Source organism: Engraulis encrasicolus, chromosome 17, assembly GCF_034702125.1.
Source record: "Engraulis encrasicolus isolate BLACKSEA-1 chromosome 17, IST_EnEncr_1.0, whole genome shotgun sequence".
NCBI lineage: Eukaryota > Metazoa > Chordata > Actinopteri > Clupeiformes > Engraulidae > Engraulis > Engraulis encrasicolus.
Window position 1 is genome coordinate 7,133,932 of NC_085873.1, and position 22,993 is coordinate 7,156,924.

General features: G+C 43.5%; 1 protein-coding gene across 1 annotated transcript in view; it reads left to right on the forward strand.

The window, feature by feature from the left end:
* Positions 1 to 1,051: 1,051 nt before the first annotated feature.
* Positions 1,052 to 22,993, forward strand: part of LOC134467761 (vesicle-fusing ATPase) — a 49,356-nt gene continuing 27,414 nt past the window's right edge. The window contains exons 1-8 of the mRNA XM_063221658.1: positions 1,052 to 1,196; positions 7,718 to 7,803; positions 8,278 to 8,377; positions 9,623 to 9,662; positions 11,372 to 11,538; positions 13,157 to 13,264; positions 14,799 to 14,874; positions 17,276 to 17,431. Coding sequence (XP_063077728.1) covers positions 1,185 to 1,196; positions 7,718 to 7,803; positions 8,278 to 8,377; positions 9,623 to 9,662; positions 11,372 to 11,538; positions 13,157 to 13,264; positions 14,799 to 14,874; positions 17,276 to 17,431 — 745 coding nt within the window. The 5' untranslated portion in view covers positions 1,052 to 1,184. The remainder of the gene's footprint in view (positions 1,197 to 7,717; positions 7,804 to 8,277; positions 8,378 to 9,622; positions 9,663 to 11,371; positions 11,539 to 13,156; positions 13,265 to 14,798; positions 14,875 to 17,275; positions 17,432 to 22,993) is intronic.

The window sequence follows — 22,993 nt, forward strand, 5'->3', positions numbered from 1 at the left end:
TGAGGAAGGTATTGGCCAGGTACAGGGTACAAGTTCTTGATTATTGGCAGAGAATTTGGGCAAAATGCCATTGTAGAATACATGTCATTTTGGTTTGTTCCAGAGTTAGGTTTGTGCTGTTATCTTTCTGCAGGATTGTGGACCACTGGTGAGGGCAAATGGTCTGGCAGCTGTTTCCATGGAGAAATGTTTTTTTTTGTTCCCTCTTGGAAACTCCTTGAAATTTGTCCCAGGTTATAATAAATGTGCCATACAATGCACCAAGCAGGAAAAAGTGAGAAGTTAAAAAGCCCTCTGTCCATTCTTCAACGTCATGTTTTTCCCCCTAATTGATGTGGAATTAAAATTGAGTTTCACTGAATGGTGAGGTATTGGAACAGAGGAAGATACGGTAATAAATAATACTGAATAGAATGCAGGGTATTTTGTTTTTTCCTGGCAATTTCTCCCTCCCTAGGGAATAATGATATTTCTACTGCTAAATAACCTTACAGGGCTGAGCATTTCTATTACTGTGATGAGAAAAAAAGATCAAGTATCGGGGCTCAAACACATGATTTTACTGTTGTGTCCTGCATTTAAAAAGAAATTAAAATAATTATTTTCAAGTGATACCTGCATCCTTTGTTGCCTTGCAATCAGAGTGATTAATCAATTGGCCCATTGGTTTGAACATTGCCCTCATTCCAAAAACAACTGTAAACAATCCTGCTGATACACATTACCTAATATATCTGATGTTCAGATGAGTTCAATTAAACCTTTTTATCAAATTTGTTTCTATTTTGCCTTTCTTAGCATATCCATATGTGTCTGGGCTGCACAGTGCACACACATCATACATCATGAGTAGTCATCACCAACACTTTCCCAACAGAATGGTGGTGCAGTGTGTGTGGTTTTGGACAGTTTGAAAAGTATTGGAGGCACAATACAATTTGAACGGGTGTCCAGCTTATTTTTTCCTGGGCGGTTGTAATACGTTCATCAAAAGGAAAAGCAGATAGGATAAAAGTTGAAGAGACTGAAATGACAGTAAACACGGGCATGCGTGACACGTCATGTGATACGTCACTTCCAATGAACGGCTGTCGTCGTCAGAATCGTCGTCGTGTATGTCCATCGACAGTGCTGTTTTCGATAGTTAATGCCTGAGTTGCCATTGAGCTTCAAAAACTGCGAACATGGCCGGCAGGGTGAGTGAAAAACGTTTTAATGGTAGAAAAAGTAAACGATAAAGTTTCTCTGTCCTGTTGTTAAGCAATTAGGCACATTAGCCAACGCGTTATGGGCCATACGAAAGGAAAGCCTCATTTGCTCTTGGATTTTCGTACATGAAAGCTACGTCATTATTCCCCGGAAGAACCAGCCAAATGATTGTATCTTATGACTTGCCACCTGACAAAAAATACTTTCAAAGTGTTTGGTTTCCCATTGGAAAGCGTTGAGCTCGTTTTATTAACGCCCATTGCTTTCAGTAGTATACGTCCAGACTCTAGAAACACTTCGAAATCTAAATTTGGCTGACCAAATCATTTGTGTACAGTGCCGTATCCTCATACAAGTCAGCAATTTAGTTTAGTCAGTCATATAATATCGTTATTGGGTAGCCATTTATAGTCGAGTTACCAGTTTGTTAGAAGACTCTAAATGGTTCCCTATCAGCCAACTACACTAGTTCTCGGATATCTCAGCAACACTCGCTCGCTGTCACATGAACACAGGGTTGCTTAATCACTACATCTAGTTACCTCTAGTTTACTTCCAGAACTAAAAAGCTGACATCAGGGCTGCCTGGCCACTGACGCCAATCTTTGTGTTTTGCATTGCGCTAGTGATGCCATCAACTCTGCATGATGTGTGTGCGGAATAGCCTCTGTGTTTTGAGTTCTGGAGAGAGTTTGTACTAGACCTATATGTTATGGGTATTAACAACACTGTTGCATGCGAGAAGATTAAGACCCAGGTCCAAAAGAATGCGAGGAACTTGCTAGTTATCCCCTTTAAAACTTGATCCCCTCTGCTTACAAAATAGGGTTGGATTATGTTTGTATACCGAGTCAGCCTGATGGGCCAATGCTGTTATAAGACAAATTGATACACTCCCATGTATGCACGCACACATCCTGTCATGCCCCATGGATGTGATACTGCAGACTGTCAGTATAAAATGTGTACAGCACTGTTGTGGTTACATCCCCACATACAGCTGGGAAGCAGCTGTGCTACAACCTACAGTAAGTAGATGGTCTTGGAATCAGGTCACGTTATGCTTCTCTTCTCCCCACCTCTATTGTAGGAAAGGTGTGGGTGTTAAAGTGGAAGTGAAAGCCCAACTGGGAAACTCCAACTCCCATTGTCATTGTGACACCGCACTCCACAGCACACAAGTGAACACTTCCCACGGCACACTACACAATTGCATTTATGCCTCACCCGTGCAAGGGGGCAGCCCCCAATGGCGCCCCAAGGTGTGAAAGAGTAGAGCAATAGAGCAAGTCTTACATAGCTCATATACATTATGGGTGAGGTGTGCTGGAAGAAGGTATCTCTATCCGCAGTGCTACCTAAGAATTGCTCACGGAGAGGTGTTTGGGGATGGTTCGATGATCAGGGTGCTTCAGTCAGAGGATAGGATGGATGATGGAAGAGATTGCTGTTCATCCACTCCTCCTCACCCACCCACTGGTCAGTGTCAGAAATCAAACCAGCCACCCTCAGGCTACAAGCCTGGGGTGAATTTCTCGAAACCAAAGTTGCTTACTACATTAGCTACTTCGTTGCTTTCAATGCATTTTCCCGTTGCCAACTACCGAAGTTGCTAACAGGCTAACAACTTCCCTTTTGAGAAACTCACCCCTGGCTTCTTATCAGCTAGTCCATGGGTACACTCCATTCTCCATACTCCCGTCCTCCCTTGTGCTTGTGACCTTGTGATGACGTCGCAAGCCGTCATTGACAACAGACGTTTATAATTTGTGTATTTCCGCTCAGCTTCATGGAGCAAGGCAGAACCTGAAAGTGAAAGTGAAAGTGAATCAGGTTAACAGCAAGTAGTCTACAACATATTGATGCACTGTTATCTCAGAATAGTTTAATGCTCATGGCTGTGTAATGCCTGAAAATATTATCATTGATCCAGATCATGTTATGGAATTTTGACTTTGGACAATAAGGGGATCTACTGTAGATGCTGCAAGACAACACCTTAAAGGACAAGTGCACTTTTTGAGCACACACATTGTCAGCCCCTTTTCTGCATTGTCTGCAATAAAGTAGAGTGGTACTACTGTTTGCTGTTGCTGACTGTCTGTGTTTTGGCTTTTGTCTTAACCTGCTTTAGAATGGCTGTCTAATGGCATGTCCACATCTGTGTACCACTCAAGTGTTAACTTTTTTTTACTGGCACTCCTTTCATTCACAAAATGGCAAATAAGAAATGACAGAAGCCATATTTTCCTTAAACCAGTGAACACCCCTGAACACTAGGTATTCCTATTGGTAAAGGTGTGATTCCAACTTGCAACCATCTGATTCAAAGGCCAACTCCGTAACCATTAAGGTAATGCTTGGAGTTGAACCAAGTAGTTCCAAGTTAAGTTTATCCTGTAGTAATTCACCTTTGTCATTCAGTATGAGAAACACTTCTGGGACAAATGTAAAAATGTGGTTTGTTTAAGATTACAGAATAACAAACACAGGTGTGTGGATGTAATTTGCCACTTATTAAGTTTCTTGTGTTTTACATCAATTATTACAGTATTGATGTTGTGATAGTGCGCACTGCAATGCGTGAGTACAGTATGAGTGAGGAGTAACCCATTCACAGTCCAGTTTGGATTAATCCAATCTACTGGTATCTATCTTGATGACAACCCACGATTTGCCGAGTGAGTAGACACGCACACCCTTGCCACCACCAGAATTCTGAGTAAGGAAGGAAGTAGACAGTAGTCTACTCCCTCAGCACTTTGCTAGCAGTCTCCCAGGAGATGCCCAAAGGGCACGTACGTACAACAGAACGTGCGGAGGACATAATGTGGAGTCGTTTACCCAGGGAAGCTGAAGGGTGGGAGGACAAAGGAGTCAGTTGTCCAAGGCCCAGGAAGTGTGTGAGCGTGTGTTTGGGGAGTGCCAGATTTGGGCCCTTATTGTAATTGCCTGAGGGGGCCCTTCAGATGACTTGTCCCGGGCCAGGCCACTTAGCGGCCCTGAGTTTACCTTTTCGTTCTGCCTGGCCACGTTCAGGGAAATGCAGTCCATTAGGAGCATAAGGCTACGCTACGGACAAGGACAGATTATTGCACGGGCCTACCTGGCCCAGGCCTGCATGACAGTATTTTCAAAAAATCTTCAAAAAAACCCGAACCCCCAACAATGAAGGCTCTCTTCACTAAACCCAAAATCTTTTTGATGCCAGGAGGGGGGGCTTTCTTGCTGTCTGGCCCAGGGGGCCCATGCACTCATAATCTGTCCCTGGCTACACATAGCATGTGTGTACCCATAGGACTTGAACGCTGGGCTGTGACGAGCGCAGCTTTCCTACCACCGCCACAGCAGACTCGACAAATTGCACCAAGGGAGTTTAGCACTAATGATTTGCCTGTCCTCTTTTTCCATGACCTGGGATTCTCTGGAGTAATGGTCTGGCAATGGCCTTGTTGAGGTTGCAGGTAGCCTTTTTGTTGATGTTTTCCAAGTAATCATGTAGACAGACACTTTTATATTTCCCTTTTCCTTTCTTTCTGTAGCCTAGTTGTCTGCAGATCAGATACAGAATATCCATAATTGCATTCACTTCTCTGGCACACACGCGCACACAAACTACATACTGACGCAAACTTGCACAAGCGCATTGTAAAGCCTTGAGACGGAGAGGTACCTAGAAGCACCAAGGCCAAATAAAGAAGCGTATTTTTACACACGGGTGGCCTTCCCTCCCATCACTCTCCCTGGGCTTTGGAGGAACGCCTCATTGCCATGGCAACCATAATGTGAAGAGAGAGCTGGGCCAGAGAGTGTTCTGTACTGTGCTGTTCTGTATAGTTTAGTTGTGGTTTCCAAGGCAGTGGCAGAAAGGAACCATACAGTAAAGTAGAATGTTTAGCTTACAGCTGGCCATTGTAGAAAACCTACTGTTCAGTCCTGGCCAATTTCAACATATTGCTGCTCACTAACCTTGTCTTGTCAGTACCTGACAAAGGTAGGTGGGGTTTGTTTAAATTTTTAATAAGCATCTTAAGCATAAGTTATCATCCCAAATGTTGTTGCTGTGTTGTAAAGTGATACAATCTTCAAAGGGTTGGATTATGAAACTGAAACACCTGTCTTTAGACAGGTTTGGCTATAGCAGCCCGGCTGGTGTTTCATTGTCCACCTCCTGTATGTGTGGAGGAGGAATACAGAGTGAACAAGACATTACTAAAGGATTGCAGCCAGGCAACTGGCAGGACCTGAGTGTTCGCTAGTGATGGCAGCCAGCCAGCCAGCAGGCATACAGTATACTGGAACAAGACATTTCTAAGCAACTTTTTTTTTAAAATGTAAGCCATGTAACTTACACCTTCAAAGCCAGACTCTTTGTATGAAATGGTTGAGGCTGGTTTGCCAGCCAGGCTAACCACCACCTTCCCTCCCCTCTGATGACTGAGGACATGGCAATAGGATGGTGTCTTTTGAATTTGATTTGTCTTGGCCTTAAATGTCATGCACCATTCGACTTTTTTGTCATGAATGTTGTTTTTTTATTGAAAAAATCTGCAAGTTTTGCAATACACCTATTACAAATCTTAATGTTGTGATCCCAGTGATTTTTATGATACACCTATCACAAATTTAGATTTTGCGATATCGATATATTGTGCTGCCCTTGTGACGACCGTTTGTTAAATGGTTTGCTGAATGCAAAGTAGTGTTATTAGTATTGCTATTCATTTGAGAGATAATGTGACTTATGGGGTGAAATGAGTTGTAGTTGAGTAGTAATAGAGTAGTATTAGAGGAGATTATCCCACCTGACTCTGTACTCTACATTAACTGACAAAAGCTTTATCATGGATGAATGTTTAGTGTCCTACCCTCTTAATGAATTATTGTGGTCTGTTTCTCCCTTCATATTGGTGTCAGATTAATGCTAAGATGAATTGAAATCTGTGTCAGTTGGGCCCTAAGTGTTCACGCGAAATGACCCATAGTTAATGTTCTACAGACCTAGGCACAGTCGGAAATGGATATTCATTTAGTCTCTTTAGTGTGCTACACAGGGAACAACGAAAATAAGTAAATCAAGCCCTCTGTTGTTAACTACGAAATGAATAAGAGAATACAGTATTTCAGACATGACTCCCCACTCATAAAGTCCACTAATTTTTGAGACATCCATGTCTTCCCTTAATGTTAATGATTTTTTTTGCTAATCACGTGTGAGGTGTGGTTCAGTTGAAGTCATGCAGTACAGTAGATATTTCTCTTTTGTTGGTGAATTTGCGTGCCTTCAGTGACATAGCAGCCAAGAGCATACAGACGCAGAGAATATCAACTCCAAGAGTACCAACAAGGTCTTGCAAGGGACTGCAACATTTCACACAATTTCTCAAGCGACTTTCAGAAATCAGTGTGACTGTATCCAGGACTGTGTTGACCTATTGCCGGCTCCACCAGAGGGGGTTGAACCAGGCATTGCAATGACTGTCTGTTTGTCTATTTGTGTGTCTGCCCGCCACTGTTTTCTGTTGCCTGCAGGTGGCGCCAAACATACACCATGTGTGCATACATCTAGCATTGGTCAGAGGGACAGGTTACAGTCTCTTACTGATTTCAGGGCATCCGGAATGGGGCTGGTGCCCGTCCCCACACCAGTTACATTGAACAATAAAGTGATTACCTGCAAACCACTCACGTTCATACAGGGCTGTTACCCAGATGACCCTGCTGACGTCCACATTGTCGCCGTTCGCAGAGAAAAAAACGCTAATGTTTCGGAACCAACTTTTCCGTTCCCGAAAGCTCAGACTTGTGGCATGAACTCTCCAGCCGGCACTATTCTCTTTCGCCATAAACATGCCCTGAGGTGGTGGTGGCTCAGGTCATAGAGGAACCTGTTCGGCAACCAGAAGGTTGCAGATTCGGGCCACGCTCTGGTTGACCCCACCGATGTCTCCTTGAGCAAGATACTTAATCCCAAATTGCTCCTGGTGGCTGGGTGGTACCCTGCGTGGAGGAAGTGCTGCTTGATTAGAACTCTATGAGAAAAATCAATATTACGATTATTTCAGTCAATATTGATATCACGATTTATTTTAGATTATATTTATTTTAAAGACAAATAATTGTGATAAGCCATTCACAATCTTCCCTCCCTTTCAGCAGTGTGAGTGGAGGGCCATAGAGAAACACACAGTGGTGTTCTGCATGAGTGTTGTTGGGTAGCAAGTCTGCTCTGTGTTCGCAATGGCAAGTGGAGGGGAATGTATTGTGCTTAGCGTGACCTAGCTTTTGGCAGACAAATGACAAAAATATTGTTCAAACTCGATATTATGAAATTTTATATTGTTTGACAGCAATATTGATATCAATATTGATAGCATACAATGTAAAGCGCTTTGAGTGCTTGAAGGAGTGGAAAGGCGCTATATTATCCATTTTACTCTTTTGCGTCCTTCTTTTCATTCTTCCCGTTCAGTCCTCTGTCTCTTACTGTATCTCTTGTCTTCTTCAGATGATGAAAGCGGAGCGCTGCCCATCAGATGAGTTGTCCTTGACCAACTGTGTTGTGATGAGTGAGAAGGATGGGCAGAATGGACAGTAAGTTCCGATTTCTGCAGGCTCGGAATTCTTTGAAATTGATATTTGTTTATCTTTTCTATAGCATTTTTTTTTTGCTTAAATCAGGGTAATGCAAGTATATGTTAAGGTGTTGGTGTTATATCTACAGTGTCTACCCAATTACACTGTGTAATATTATGTGATACAGTTGTACTTAACCATATACCAAGTAATAACCTATTATTTGATACTGTGCGGCACACAATCCATTTATGTTATCAAAGTGTTCATTTAAATTTTTAAAATTGTAAAAGTTGTGTTGCTTCCTTGCTCCAAAATATTCAATTACCACGCAGAATTTTCTTTAACCAAGGTGGTGGGGTTAGACGTTACCAGCCTTTATCTTTTCAGGGGACCTAGTCAAGATGGTCAGTGTTTGCTGTCAAGGTGAGCACCGTAACAATAAAGTGCTGGGGGAAACCCTGACGGTGCTGGTTTTGTGTCTTCAAACAGGCATGTCATGGTGAAGGCAACTCCCCCACACAAGTATGTGTTTACGGTCCGATGCCACGAGAAGATGGTTGCCCAGTCCATCGGCTTCAGTCTGCCGCAGGTATGATGTGGCAGGTGGTCCTCCTCTAGGGCCGGGGTTTGGTATGGAATTATTGAATTCAGGTCACAAAATGTCGCAGTTCTTGATTACATACAATGGCAGTTAATATTCGAGTACATTTTGGGTTTTTAATTATGCACTAACAGTGGCAGGTTTGTTTGTGTAATGTGTCCAATGTTCATGGCTGCATATAATGGAAAGGACCGATAATTTAAGTATCATTCACCATATTATATATTACCGTATTGTATTTAGCAAAAATTTTATGCTGTCTGTATCAATACATATTGCTAACTCTTTTTGTTGGTCTCTTTTGTCCTCTTCTTTCTGTTGTGCCTCAATCGACTAACCTTTTTGCAGCAAGGTGTTTCTGTGTCTAAATCTATCCAATTCTTTATTCACTCTATTCACTCTTCTAATTACTGTATCGTTGCGGTTCAGCGCTCTGTTCCTCTGACTTTGGCTTTTAATGTCTTTCATTGCTTTTGACCTTTGCTTTTTTCTGCCTGCCTGTCCTTCGTCTTACACTTGATCGCAGCGTGACCCCCTCAGGTACTGCTGTAACTTTCCCACTCAAAGGGCTTATTTCACAAAAACAGTTTGTGCCCATGTGACAGCGGCTGCACAGTAAAAAGGAAACAGCAGTGTGTCAACACGTTTAAGATTCAAATTTCTTGAGTGTATTGGTCCCAGTGTGCTCTATAAGTACAATTTTTAACACTGCATTTTTACGGTTTGCTACTGCAAATGATAGACATTTGGTAGATAAACCATTCTTGCCTTGAAGCTTCATAGACCCATGGTGGATGAAACCCTTAAATATTAAAAAATAAATTCCAAAATTACTGCATGTAAATAAATACTGAATTTGAATTTACTGCAAGTTTTACTGTAAAAAATACTGTAGATTTACTGCAAGTCCTCAATTTCAAACTGCTTGTTCAATAAGCCCTTCTGTCAAAGGAAAGTTATCTTTGTTTTGTGATGCCTTAGACAATAGGCACTAGCTAAAATCCTAATTGTTTGGTGATGTGTGTGTTTTCCTCCTCTTAAACCTGGACAAACTTGTCTGGCCTGGTGCAGTGCTTTGTAAAACAAAATATGGGCGTGTTGTCCTGTGATACTGCACAGTAAGGAGAAGTTCTCAAATGACAATCATTATTATATACACAGTATGTGGTGGACTAATAAGCCAAGACACACTGTTTATTATAGTATTGTGCAGTAACTGTTTACTTTTTGCAGAGGAAATGGGCTGCCATCTCAATTGGGCAAGACGTGGAAGGTAAGGGCTTATTTGCCATCCAGATCTTCCTGTATCTGTTAGTCAAGGTGTGTGAGTGTGCGTTTGTGTGTGTAAATAGCTGAAACTTGCATACAGTTTTTGTGAAGTAACTTTCAACATTACATTCATAATATAAATCCATTTTTTCAGGGGACCTAGTCAAGGTGGGAGGTGTTTGTTGTGAAAGTGGCCACCTTAACTAACTATAAAATGCTGGGGGAGTCCCTAGATACTGTATCTTTATGTTGCCTTGGAGTAGACGATGCGTCTGTGTCCCCCACAGACCACTGTCCCTGCCTGGGCTCCATGGCATTAATTCCTTAAAAGGTCAAGTTTTGCATAGCAGTCAGCACTTGTCTGAGTAGCCATGGGAACATTGGGTCTGTTCCTAAGGGTTTATGTGCTCTCCCACCCTTTTAGATAATTGTTGTTCATAGGGGCTCTGTATGGGCGATGTGGAGATGTTGAACAGTAAATACTACGATGTATCATTTATTTTTTACTGGTGTACTTTTTGCTTTATGTTGACGGGGGTAATCTAGATAATGAGTTCTCGTCACTTTTGTTTAATTAATGCCAACTTATGGACTGTGTTGCTCAAGTGCAATATTCTTGTGCATGAGGGAAGAACAAACCTCTGTCAGACTGGAACTGTTTCCTCTTACTATTATTATTTTTACTTAAAAGTAAATAACATTTTGGTTATTGTCAATAAAAGTGAGTGGATAAAGGTGCTCAGGGAGTAGTCATCATCAGTAGTAGGATTCAGTGGTCTGAGAAGTGAAAATTGGGGCATTGGGGCTCCGAGATAAAGCCAACACTGCAGTGGTGAGACACGATCAGGCAGGGCCCCAGTGCAAATGTTTGGACTGGGCCTCGCTGTCCCCTGATGCAAACAAGGCGGCATCATCTGACCACTATTCTGCAAACCATTTGCTGTCCAGCAAACCACTGTGGTTTTGTGTTGCTGTCCGCCTTTTTAACAACAACAAAAAATATCGGAACATAGTATATCTGGACTCTGTTGCAAGTAACAAGTTCAGTTCAACTATGAAACATCATTATATTTACTTCAAATTTCATAATTAAACTGGACAATCCCATTAGTGTGTAATGTTTCTTGCTCACTATCACATTAACTTACAACACGATGGGTATTATAGTCGTCACGTGCTTACCAACTTTGAAGAAGGGAAATAGTACATTGTGAATTTCATTTTACACCATTGTGCAGATGCTTATTATGAAAAAAATATGTGTGTAGGTTAAACATTTTCAATAATTTTTCACTTGCCATAGCATGTCAAACTCACAACAGCTCTGAGTACCAAATCTGTGACTTCTGTGCCCTGAAATTTGAACAGGGAAATGTATTTTCTACACTATCATGGGTCATTCCGAAAACAAAAAACACATGTATAGGAAGCACTTTGTAAAACTCGTTCTCTAATAAAAAATACAGTAATAGTTCAGCTGCTCTCTATTCTTATACTCAGTGTTGAACTGTAACTTTGAAAATTAAAGCAGTGCATGGGCACCATGATCGTCTCAAACTCACAACAGTTGTCACTTCCAAAGCTACACTACCATAGGCCATTATGAAGAAAAGATATGTGTAGGAAGGAAGCATTGTGAAATCGTGAAATCTTCTAAAAAAGATTCTCCTCTCCTCTCCTGTCCTCTTCTCTCCTCTCATCTCCTCTCCTCAGTGTTGAGCTATAACTTTGACAAGTCCAAGCAGTGCGTGGGCACCATGACAGTGGAGGTGGACTTCCTGCAGAAGAAGAATGTGGACAGCAGCCCCTACGACACTGACAAGATGGCCGCCGAGTTCATCCAACACTTCAACAACCAGGCCTTCACCAAGGGCCAGCAGGTGAGAGGAGGAGGAGGAGGAGGAGAAAGAGGTGTGGTAATACCTATATATAAGGTAGAAGTATAAGGTAGAAGTAATATTAGTTATAGTAGTAGTAGTCCGTAATAATATCAGTAGTTGTAGTAGTCATAGTAGCTGTAGTATTAGCTGTTTTTGTTCTTCTTAATCCAGGGCAGTATGCCAAGAATCTGGCTGAGTAGTAATCCTGGTTAATTAACCTTGAGGTAGTGGTAAATCATCTCATAGAAGAGCCTGGAGTCCTTATTTCCTTATCCAAATGACACCTCTAGGCAATCTATTAGCAGATTTACCCCTTCATGCGAGATGAATTAGCCAGGTTGATCACTTAACCATGGTCTTGGAATACTCCCAGCACCTCAACAACCAATTTTATGACCGTAAAGTGGCATTATGCAGCATCTAGCACTAGGGTCAATGTTGCGCTACACAGCATCAATGTGTTAAAGCAGGCAATTTCAGTTGTACTGCTCCCTGGTTGTGATATCTCCTGCATGATAACTAACACAGGTGTGGGATACAATAGTACACAAATTACTTGTTTCTAAAGAGTCTTTTGAACTTTTTTTAAAAGAAAAAATGTGATGATTTGATTCAGAGTTATTTGAAACAGACATATGGAAGTAGAAGCATTATTGCCTTCACATGGTCAAATACAAAACAGTAAGGAGTGGTGTGCGTGCGTGCATGCATGTGTGCGTCTACATTGCTGTTTTGTTTGTATTTATGTGTGTGGGAGGGTGTTGAATTGGATTTTTGCACAAAGCACAACACGGAGGATAGAGGGATCTCCTTTGGGAGTGTTTTTCCTTGTGATTAGCTGATATGGCATGGGAGTTAAATCATCCCATTTAGGGAGCCTTTAATTAGAGACAGATTAATTGCTTACAAGGAAAACCATCAGGACTCTTTACCCTCCTCACACATCAGCTAATTTCTGGTTTGAAGGAATGTGACTCAATTTAAACTGCAGGGAAACAGGGTAATTTTCCTAACCTCTTGTCACAGCCTGGGGGCATCAAGAGGAACCAATTGTTAGAAACTGAAGCCTTTTGAGCTGTGTCTTGAATAAGTTGGGCTTTACAAATAAAGTAAAGCATCATTTCAACACATTATGACATGCTATCAAAAACCTGTTTGGTTTGGTTTTGGAGTCTTCTTTTCTGAGTTAAAATGAGTTGCCTTGCATGTAATGCGAGGCATTAGCCCATCAAGATATTCAAAATGTATCTTTCTTGGGCTAGTGCACCGTACCATTACACTGGTGATCCAGGATAGATTCCGGTCTGAGGTAATTTCCCGATCCTTCTGTCTTGTCTGTCTTGTCTAATTAGTGAAAGGCTTAAAAGTCTGAAAAAATACATTTAAAAAATTAAATGTCTCCTTTTCTATTTGTCTCTACGTATTTGTTCCATCCTTTACTTTCAGCTGGTGTCCAGCTTCTCAAAGTAGCTGTTTAGTCCATGAGTTCAAATGAGTTGCCTTGCATATAATGTGAGACATTATCCCATATTAATATTTAGAATTTAAACGTTTCCCATGTTCTATTCCTCCCAATTCCTATGTTTCTATCCCCTCCTCTTTCATCTTTTCATCTCAGCTGGTCTTCAGCTTCTCCGACAAACTGTTCTCCATCGTCATCAAGGACATTGAAGCCATGGATCCCAGCATCCTGAAGGGAGACACCAGCTCGGGCAAGAAGCAAAAGGTATTTTAAAGAACAAAACATGATGTTGTCTCTAAACCAGGGCTTTGAACCGGTTCAAGGAACGAAAACGAAAACCGGGAACTTTTTGTATTTTACAGGGAACAGAAACGAAACCGGAAGCGTTATTATTTTTTATGTTCTGGAACGGAAACACTTATTTAAAAATAATGGTAACCGGTTAATACCGGTTAATACCGTTCGTCAAACAAAACGAAAAAGGTAATTATTTTCCTGCGCATGTTACCATGACGGCTGAGGTTCACGTCCTGTGTGACATCAGACATTCACTGACTGAATGGAGAGAGAGAGCTGTGGACAACAAAGTCTCCACTCCACATCCTATATAGAAGAAACCACTGTCATACAAAATGGGAGAGTTTCTATTGCATCATTGTAAGACATTGCAGAGAAGCGCGTGTAAAGCGCACCGAGAATGTTCGACGTTATTGGGCATCCATGGCAGCTTCAAATATGCACAAACTCACAATGTCCGTCATAGCGCTCCCCGTGACCCAAGTCAGTGTGGAGCGTGCATTTTCATCTTTGAGGATGCTTCTCCGCTTAGGTCGTCCCTGAATGACAACATTCTGAAGGTTATTCTTTTCATCCGCTTGAATAAACAGTATAGAATGTAGGCTGACTCATTTGCACTTCCGTCTTTCTTGGTTAATTAACGTCAGTTAGGCCTATGGGAGTAATTAGCTGACAGGAACGAAATTAACCGTTCCGGGAACAGTATTTTTTTGTTCTAACCGGTTCGGGAACATCAATTTATTGGTGGAACTTATAACCGGAAACGTTATAATTCCGTTTCTGTTTGGAACGGAACGTTTGGAAAAAAATAATGGTTCAAAGCCCTGCTCTAAACCCTTACAAACTTAGATTTAGTAGAACAGAATGTACAGTAGTAGTGTACTACTACAGTAGTAGTAGTAGTAGAAGAAGTGAAATGCATTTCTATGTACTGTATGTCACTGTTTGTGTACAGATTTACAGAATACAGATTTAATAGAAATACTTTTGCTTGACTTCACTGAATGACTCTTTATTTCATCACTGTTTACACAGTCTGGTCTCTAATTAAGATTGGGTTTGTCTATTGTGAACTTGTCCACAGCTGATTTGTTTGGACTTTGTGAACCTCGCAGAGGTCTCATTACTAACGTATTGCAGCTAAATGCTAAATATTGTGAGTGACAAGTGATTGTTTCAGCCACAATGGCCTTCCTCATGCCACAATTGGGCCAAAACCATTTCCACAATACTAATCATTTAGCGACAACTTGGGAGTGTTTGGCACCTTTTCCTTCTTAAAAATGTTGTGTTGTATTGAATTGCCAACACCTCCTTTTCTAGTGTGTGTCCATTACAATAAGAAGTAAAAGCTAGCCAGGGACCCATCCTACCCTTCTACTGTTAGCGTTCCCCATTTTTCTCCATTGATCTGATTTGGTATTGATCTCCTCCTCATCCTCCTACACCTTCTGTCTTCCCTCTTTCCCTCATGTTGACTTCCCTCCTGCCCTTTCAGCAGATCGAAATTGGCTTGCTGCTTGGCAACAGTCAGGTGATTTTCGAGAAGGGAGAGACCTCTTCTGTCCAGCTTGTTGGTGAGTGTCTCTGAAACACACACAGAAGCACGCATGACTGTGTGAAATGCCTCTCCTTCCATCATCTCATTGCGCCGTCATCACTCCCCACAACATAAACCATACTTGGAGGTACTGAAGTACTTTTTCTTGGAAGTACTGGTCACTGGCCTAATATTACACCAAAATTAAGAAGCTTTCCTTGGTGAGTCACCCCACGGCTTCGAAGTGAAATGTTCTCTCATTATTACAACAGAGACAATGGCCCTCATTTATCAAAGTAGCGTACAAGGAGAATCGTACGTACGTCGTGCGTACGTTCTTTTTCTACGACCAGTTGGCATTTATCAAATCTCATCGTAAGCGCAGGAAAGATGAAATCCTACGACTGCTCTCAGGCGGTGTAGCCTACGCTGTTTTCAAGTTGGACTTGAGATGACTATGATCACCAACTTGAGCAGCAGTTGTAGCGCAACTGTTGTAGCGCAGCATAAATATGTGGCCTATATAATTGCAAAATGTTTTTACATTGCATATTTTGGCTATAAGCCAACTTCTACCTGTTTGAATTGGTGCACCCTTCCTGGGAGCGCTGCATTAATTTGGCATAGGTCAACAACTGCAAGAGACTTCTAATTTGTGATTTGACGTGATGTGAGAATAATTGTGCAATATGCAGCTGCGTATTGGAATGTGCCTTCAGTCGTGGAATCAATGGACCGACGTCCCTTATTTTTAACAGCTGGGAGTTCAGGCGCATCAATCAATACATAGGCCTACAGTAATAATCTCCCGGTTCAGTTTCGCCATTTCGCACGACTATCCGAATAACATACACACCTGACACACGTGGGTCCGATAACACTTAATAGTTGTCCATTTAGGTGGCAAGGGCTATCCCCTCGAAGGACTGTAGCGCAGGAGACAAGTGAGCGCGAGAAGAACAGCGCACTGGACATGTAAAATTCTCCTTCCCCAACAAATGGTTTGGGCACTGTTTGTTGGCCAGTTTCACGTAGGACCCTTTTCTTGACCTCGTTTACAAAAAGGTTTATCATCATATTTTTTTTTTTTAAGTACAATAGGCCTATAATATAACATAATATAGATATATATAAAAAAAATATATCTTCATTATGTCGGCTGTAGTCAATCAAACATTTCATTGTAACTATTTGGAAATCAATCTCTACAGGCCTATTGAGAATCGAAACACTGTTGACTACTGCTGTTGATATTTTCCACATGTTTTTTTGCTGTCTACCTCGCATAGCCGACCTAAAGCCTAATTTCAGCTGTCAATCAACTAGAAACGTGGATGTTTTAGCCGGGTTGCGTCTCTCCATGTCGCAAACTCAGGGGTGCGATCTCCTTCCCGCCATTTTAGAGAAGGTGTGATTATTCTAATTACGATGATTTTCAGACACTGGATTTATCAACAGCCGCTTGCCCTTACGATGGGATTGGAGAGGTACACATGTTTAGTAAATCTCACGTCAGCTTCGTCGTACGACGACATCTGCGCTCATTTCTGCGATGGTTTCTACGCAAGTTTGATAAATGAGGGCCATTGTCTGCTGCTCCACAAAGGCATCCATATATACAGTATACAGTTACAGACAGCAAAACTAATTTAGAAGAATGTAACTTGTTGGTTGTTGTTGATTTTGAATGTTGGTTAAAAAAACACTTAATTTTGCTTATTGTATTTGAATCCTAACCTTAAGTGCTTAAGTGCATGACTAAGGTCAGTCATGGGTAAGCGGTTAGGGTGTCAGGGCATGTACCGGTATCCCAAAGGTTGCCGGTTCGACTCCCGACTGCCAGGTTGGTGGAGGGAGTAATTAACCAGTGCTCTACCCCATCCTCCTCCATGACTGAGGTACCCTGAGCATTGGGGGCTGCCCCCTTGCGCAGGTGAGGCATAAATGCAATTTCGTTGTGTGCAGTGTGCAGTGTACACTTGTATGCTGTGGAGGGCTGTGTCACAATGACAATGGGAGTTGGAGTTTCCCAGTTGGGCTTAAATAAATAAATAAAAAATGTGAGTTTGAGGAATTATAAACTTTTGTGCACTGTTAAGACTCACCACTAGGTGGAGGCGTCTCCCATGTTTCTGTAGGAAAGCGCTTCCCCTTGGTCAAAAATCACGCTGGTATATCCTGACATCATTGATCATAAGTCATCATGAACAAGGCTGTGGGACTCTTGATTTATTTTAGGTTTTGTACTGACATGGATGACATGAACTCTGGACCATTTCAATAATTGCTGGATGGATTATTCAGTCAATTGTATGTGCGTGCATGTGTACGTGGACTGGAGAAAGCTGTGCAATGGTGATGATGTGGTGTGTGTGTGTGTGTGTGGTCCTGTGTCTCCTGGTCATTCTCCCCCTCTACCTCTCTGCTGCCCCCCACAGGTAAATCCAAGACCCGGGAGGCCCGCCAGTCCATCATCAACCCCGACTGGAACTTTGAGCGCATGGGCATCGGAGGGCTGGACAAGGAGTTCTCCGACATCTTCAGGAGGGCCTTCGCCTCGCGCGTCTTCCCACCCGACATCGTGGAGCAGATGGGTGAGTGCTCTATCTCACTCACACTCACTCTCACTCTCTCTCTCTCTCTCTCTCTCTGTCTCTCTCTCTCTCTCTCTCTCTCTCTCTCTCTCTCACACACACACACACACACACCTACACTCAAACACCTACACTCACACACCTACACACCTACACTCACACACACACACACACACACACACTCACACTCACACACACACACACACACACACACACACACACACACACACACACACACACACACACACACACACACACACACACACACACACACACACACACACTCACACTCACACTCACACTCACACTCACACTCACACACACACCTATGCACTGGTGTCACCCAACTTCTCCAACTTGAAAGCTAAGCTACAATACCTTGCTCGCTCGGTTGATTCAATTGCTTGGCACAGCTCCATGAAGCCACCAGGTTCCTACCTCCGGCATGGTTATTAAATCAGTAGGGTTTCAGACTGCAGGGTTTACTTTGGCCAGTGGGCCACTTCCTTATGAGTCAGCCTTCCCAGTGCCCTTTCTGGTGTGTGTGTGTGTGTGCGTGTGTGTGTGCGTGTGCGTGTGCGTGTGCGTGTGCGTGTGCGTGTGCGTGTGCGTGTGCGCGTGTGTGCGTGCGTGCGTGCGTGCGGCCCACATTGTCCAAGACAGGCGACATGCACTGTGAAAGGAGGACATGACAGATGCAAAGAGGAGGAATAAGAGAGAGAGAGAACGAACTATGACACACGATACTCACGGCGTGCACACACCACAATGTTTACCTGAATGAATTAATACATGTTCATTGTATTTTATGCTTTGGAAATACATTCACCTTTTGTCACGCCAATAAAGCTCTATGGGTTTGGTGGAGTTGAGTTGAATTGAATTGAGAGAGAGACACACACACAAATTGTACAATATACACACGCACGCACACACACACACACACACACATACACACATAAACACACGCACACACTCATACACATTATCTGACCACTTGGATACTCTGGGTCGTCGTAACAGTTAAGAAAAGGAGTGAAAATTGCATTTGTCGATGACAGAACCAGTACAGAAATACTGAGACAGAGGTCAGCAAAATGCTGACAGGGGAGGTCTGGGAGGCGTCTTTCCTGTCTTCTCTTTTTCATGTCTTTCCTGTTGAAGTGGATGTCTGTTCTGAAAAAACAACTACCTGTTTTGGCATTTGGAATTCAAAAAGAGAATGACAAAAGACCAACCAAGGTCGGCGTCTGCGCCTTGAACTTAATACTCGTGTATTGCTTGGTGCGTGCACTCACAAAAAGTAGTAATCACTCAAGATAATGGAAAAAAGGAGGCGCACACAAGACTTGTGTGAAAAAGTGTATTGAAGCCGAAATTAAACAACTGAAGTCTAAGGTTAACTGGAGAAACAGACGTTTCGGAGCTAGTCCATTCTCAATGTCTCCAGTAGCTACCTTAGACTTCTGTTGTTTAATTTCGGCTTCAATACACTTTTTCACACAAGTCTTGTGTGCGCCTCCTTTTTTCCATTATCTTGAGTATTCAAAAAGAAGCAATGTCTTTTTATCTTTATCTTTATCATTATCTTGAGTATTCAAAAAGAAGCAATGTCTAAGTTTTGTGGAGCCAGATGTTTTGGCAGTGGCCAGACATTCCCCTCCAAACAACATCCTGATGGCATATGAGAAAATGTCCTCTGTTATCATAAATTATTCTACTATATTTATTTGTTATATTATATATTATAAAAGTTGATCATCAATGGCACTCAGCCTCGCGTCACAAGGCCTGCGCCTATTCGCACTTGTGACAGGTTGTGTACTTTACTTCATGTGACTGTGTGCTACCGGAATGGACCTGTTGACATCCAAGTTGCCGTCACAGTTGACAGAGAAAGGAACACATTTTTTTTGTTGACCTCACAAATCAAGTTTTCCCGAACTTTCAGATGTTCTGGGTGAACACGTCAGTCAGTTTCGGATGAGGTGCGTGGTCGAGCACTGGTACAACGGTCTGCTGGCCTGAACATGCTAGTTGAGAAATATAAAGACGGGCAGGCAGAGTAAGATATACTGCCCCACAAAGGCAAAGTGTAGTAATTACATACTTTGTCAAAATTGAGTTTTGACTGAATGCTGTCTTCAGAACACTACTTTATCTTGTGACAAAACCTTACTGTGCGAACAGACAGTCGGCCGTGTTGAAAGAGCTAAAACGCTAAAACGCTAAAACGGCTCCTGCCTGAAAAGCACAGATCAGGGCCAATGAACACGGCAAATTATTTAACCTGAAGTTTTCAATCAGGGAGCGCGACCAACTGAAGCTCATGTTTAGAAAAAATTGAACATTCTATAGGCTGCCGCCTGCTGTCGCCGAGCTCATTACATATTTTTAGCTGAAGCTCAACTTCTCTTTCAACGTTTTTGATGCCCTCTGCACTGGAGACGCTTTTGACGCTTCTGCCGCTTTCACTTCCATACAAAGTAATTTACTTCCACCGCTTTCCACTCCTTCAACGCCGGTTGTCTGTCCGTACAGTTATGGTCCAAATGTGTCTCATTTTAGAGATGTTGCTATGCCAAATTTGCAGTAACTACAATATCCAACCAAATACCAACGCTTTGAAGGTCGTCTTCTCAGTTTCAATGTTGCCGTAGTTACTTCACTTTGCCTTTGAAGGGCCGCATGCATTCCCTCCCATTGTTATAGATGTCACGAACGCAACAGTAGTACTACTACACTCTCATTACTTAATGCACTCATTCCTAATAAAGTTAGCCTGATAAACTAGACTAAATATAAGATTTTGACCGCCAGTGGGTGGCGCTAGTTTACTATGCTATAATAAAGTAGCACCTGTTGATAAATACATAGGAAAAACCCTCCTTCTGGCAATGGCACAGCCGTTGGCAATGGCATTGGCAGCGGTCCCAGTGCCAGCGTGGTGACGTGGTTGGGGGGAAGGGGAGAGGCGGGTTGGGTAGGGGGGGGGGGTGAGATGACCTTTAAGCGGGTGTTGATGTACGCCTACAGGACCTGGCCCCCAAGAGATGGAACTGGCCCCCCCAGGGCCGCATAGAGCACACAGCTGGCCAGAGTAAATGAGATGGCCAGCACAGATAGTGGAAAGGTGAGGCCCTAATTGGAGCGGTGTGCGGGGGAGCACAGGTGCAGACTGAGGAGGAGGGAGGAAGGTGGGAGGGGGTGAGGTTGGAGAGAGGGAGAGATGGAGGGAGGGGGACAAGAGAGAGGGAGAGGGGTAGAGGGCGGAGGAGGGGGAGGGCGTGAGGTTGGAGAGATGGAGGGAGAGCGAGAGAGGGACAAGAGAGAGGGAGAGGGGTAGAGGATGGAGGGGTGGGGACAGGGGTGTAGTTCGAGGGAGAGGGGTACAAAGAGAGGGAGAAGGGTAGAGGAGGGAGGGGTGGGGAGAGGGGTAGTTTTGGTGTGGGCAGAGGGAGAGGAAGAGAGGGAGATGCAGAGAGACTAAGAGAGAGGGGTCGAGAGAAGGGAGGATGGGATGTGGGGTAAGGCTGGAAAAAGAGGGAGGGAAGGAAGGAGAAAGAGGGAGGTGGAGAGATGGATGAGGATGGAAGTAGAGAAGAGAGGGAGATGCAGGGAGCAAGGGACACAGAGAAGAGGGTTGGACAAAGAGGGAGGGAGTGCAAGGGGCAGAGGTGAAAATGGAGAGAATGCCGAGAGTCAGAATGAGAGGTCTGGTCTTCAGGACAAGTGGATTGGAAGAGATGAGGGGAGAGGAGGACAAGGGGAGAGGAGGGAAGAGGAGTAAGACAAGCAAAAGGCGGGGTGGGAAAACTTTACTCACGTAACACCTGCACGCTCATTCACTGTTGAACTCCTTTACACGACCCCCATTCCCCCCAACCACACACACACACACACACACACACACACACACACACACACACACACACACCTCAACACTGTCCTCCCTATCTACACAGAGAGATGCATGCAGAGCAGCCAAACATATCTCTACCTTAAAGGTCACCTCGGTGAGTGAGGACAGTGGACACACACACACACACACACACACACAAACACCCTCCATGACACGCATACACCCTCCATGACACACATGCCTTCACAAATGCACACTTGGGTGCACACACACATACACACACACACACACACACACACACACACACACACACACACACTCCATGACACATTCGTACATACTTTTGCGCGCGCGCACACACACACACACACACACACACACACACACACACACACACACACACACACACACACACACACACACACACACACACACACACACACACACACACACACTCTCACACTCACACAGAGCCTCTTGGCCAGAAACTCTCTCCCAGGTTCCCGTAGCCTGGCTGGCCGTGCCCCAGCTGTCAACAGATGTGAATGGGCCGCCACTGATTTGGATCAGGGAGGGAGGNGTGGGGGTAGATACTCCTTATCTCTGGCCAGTAAATGGCAGCCAGCAGCAGGTGCAATTAGGCCGAGAGAGAGAGAGAGAGAGAGAGAGAGAGAGAGAGAGAGAGAGAGAGAGAGAGAGAGAGAGAGAGAGAGAGAGAGAGAGGAGAGAGAGAGAGGAGAGAGAGAGAGAGAGAGAAGAGAGAGAGAGAGAGAGAGAAGAGAGAGAGAGAGAGAGAGAGAGAGAGAGAGAGAGAGAGAGAGAGAGAGAGAGGGAGGTCTGGTAACTTCTCCATACCACTGCACTCGCTCCCTGTGTGCCCCCCATCCCCCAACTGATGGCAGTGGTATTTGTGTGTGAAAACACGTCTGTCAGGGCTGTAGCAACTCTGCAAGTTTTTTTTTCTTTTTTTTACTGTAAATGTGACTCGCCTGGCCCCTACACCTCCCCATCTACACCCTTCAACCACCCAACCCAACCCCTCAGCCAGACGCCCAGACACCTGTTTGGTATTCTCCTTGGCTTGCTGCGAGGGAAGATTACTGTTGTTACAGTAATTTTTCATCGAAAAGCAAGAAAGCAAGTTATGGAATGCTTGGTGACATTTTCTTGTCGAGCTCTAAGCCATGGATTCTCAAACTGTGGGCCAGGGCCCACAATCAGTTTTCTAAAAAAAAACTGACACACACAAGCTTGAGTTGCTGTTGACTATTTATTTGATGTGAATTGTTTATTTGGGGGGCCCGAACATTTGTGAAAATTTCAAGTGGACCCTAAGTTTCAATAGGTCGGCAACCCCCTGTTCACAGACTTAGATTCAGGAGTTTATTGTGACTGTCAAAAGAGCAATTAAATTGTGTTTGGAGCTCAACGCTCAGTTGGAGATTCAGTGCACTGAGGACAAAAGTGACACCAGTGCTTGATTACAGTCTGTCACATCTGTGAAACTCCCGTCCGGCGACCCTGGTTGCTTCGTTTCCATCCAGGTCGGCTAACCTTCCCAAATAGTGCGATCCTCCCAGAGCTGTGAGTGGAGAGAAAAGTTACTGAGATGGTACATTGAACTTGAGCTTTTCCTGCCTCCTTACCTTTCTCTCTCTCTCTCTCTCTCTCTCTCTCTCTCTCTCTCTCTCTCTCTCTCT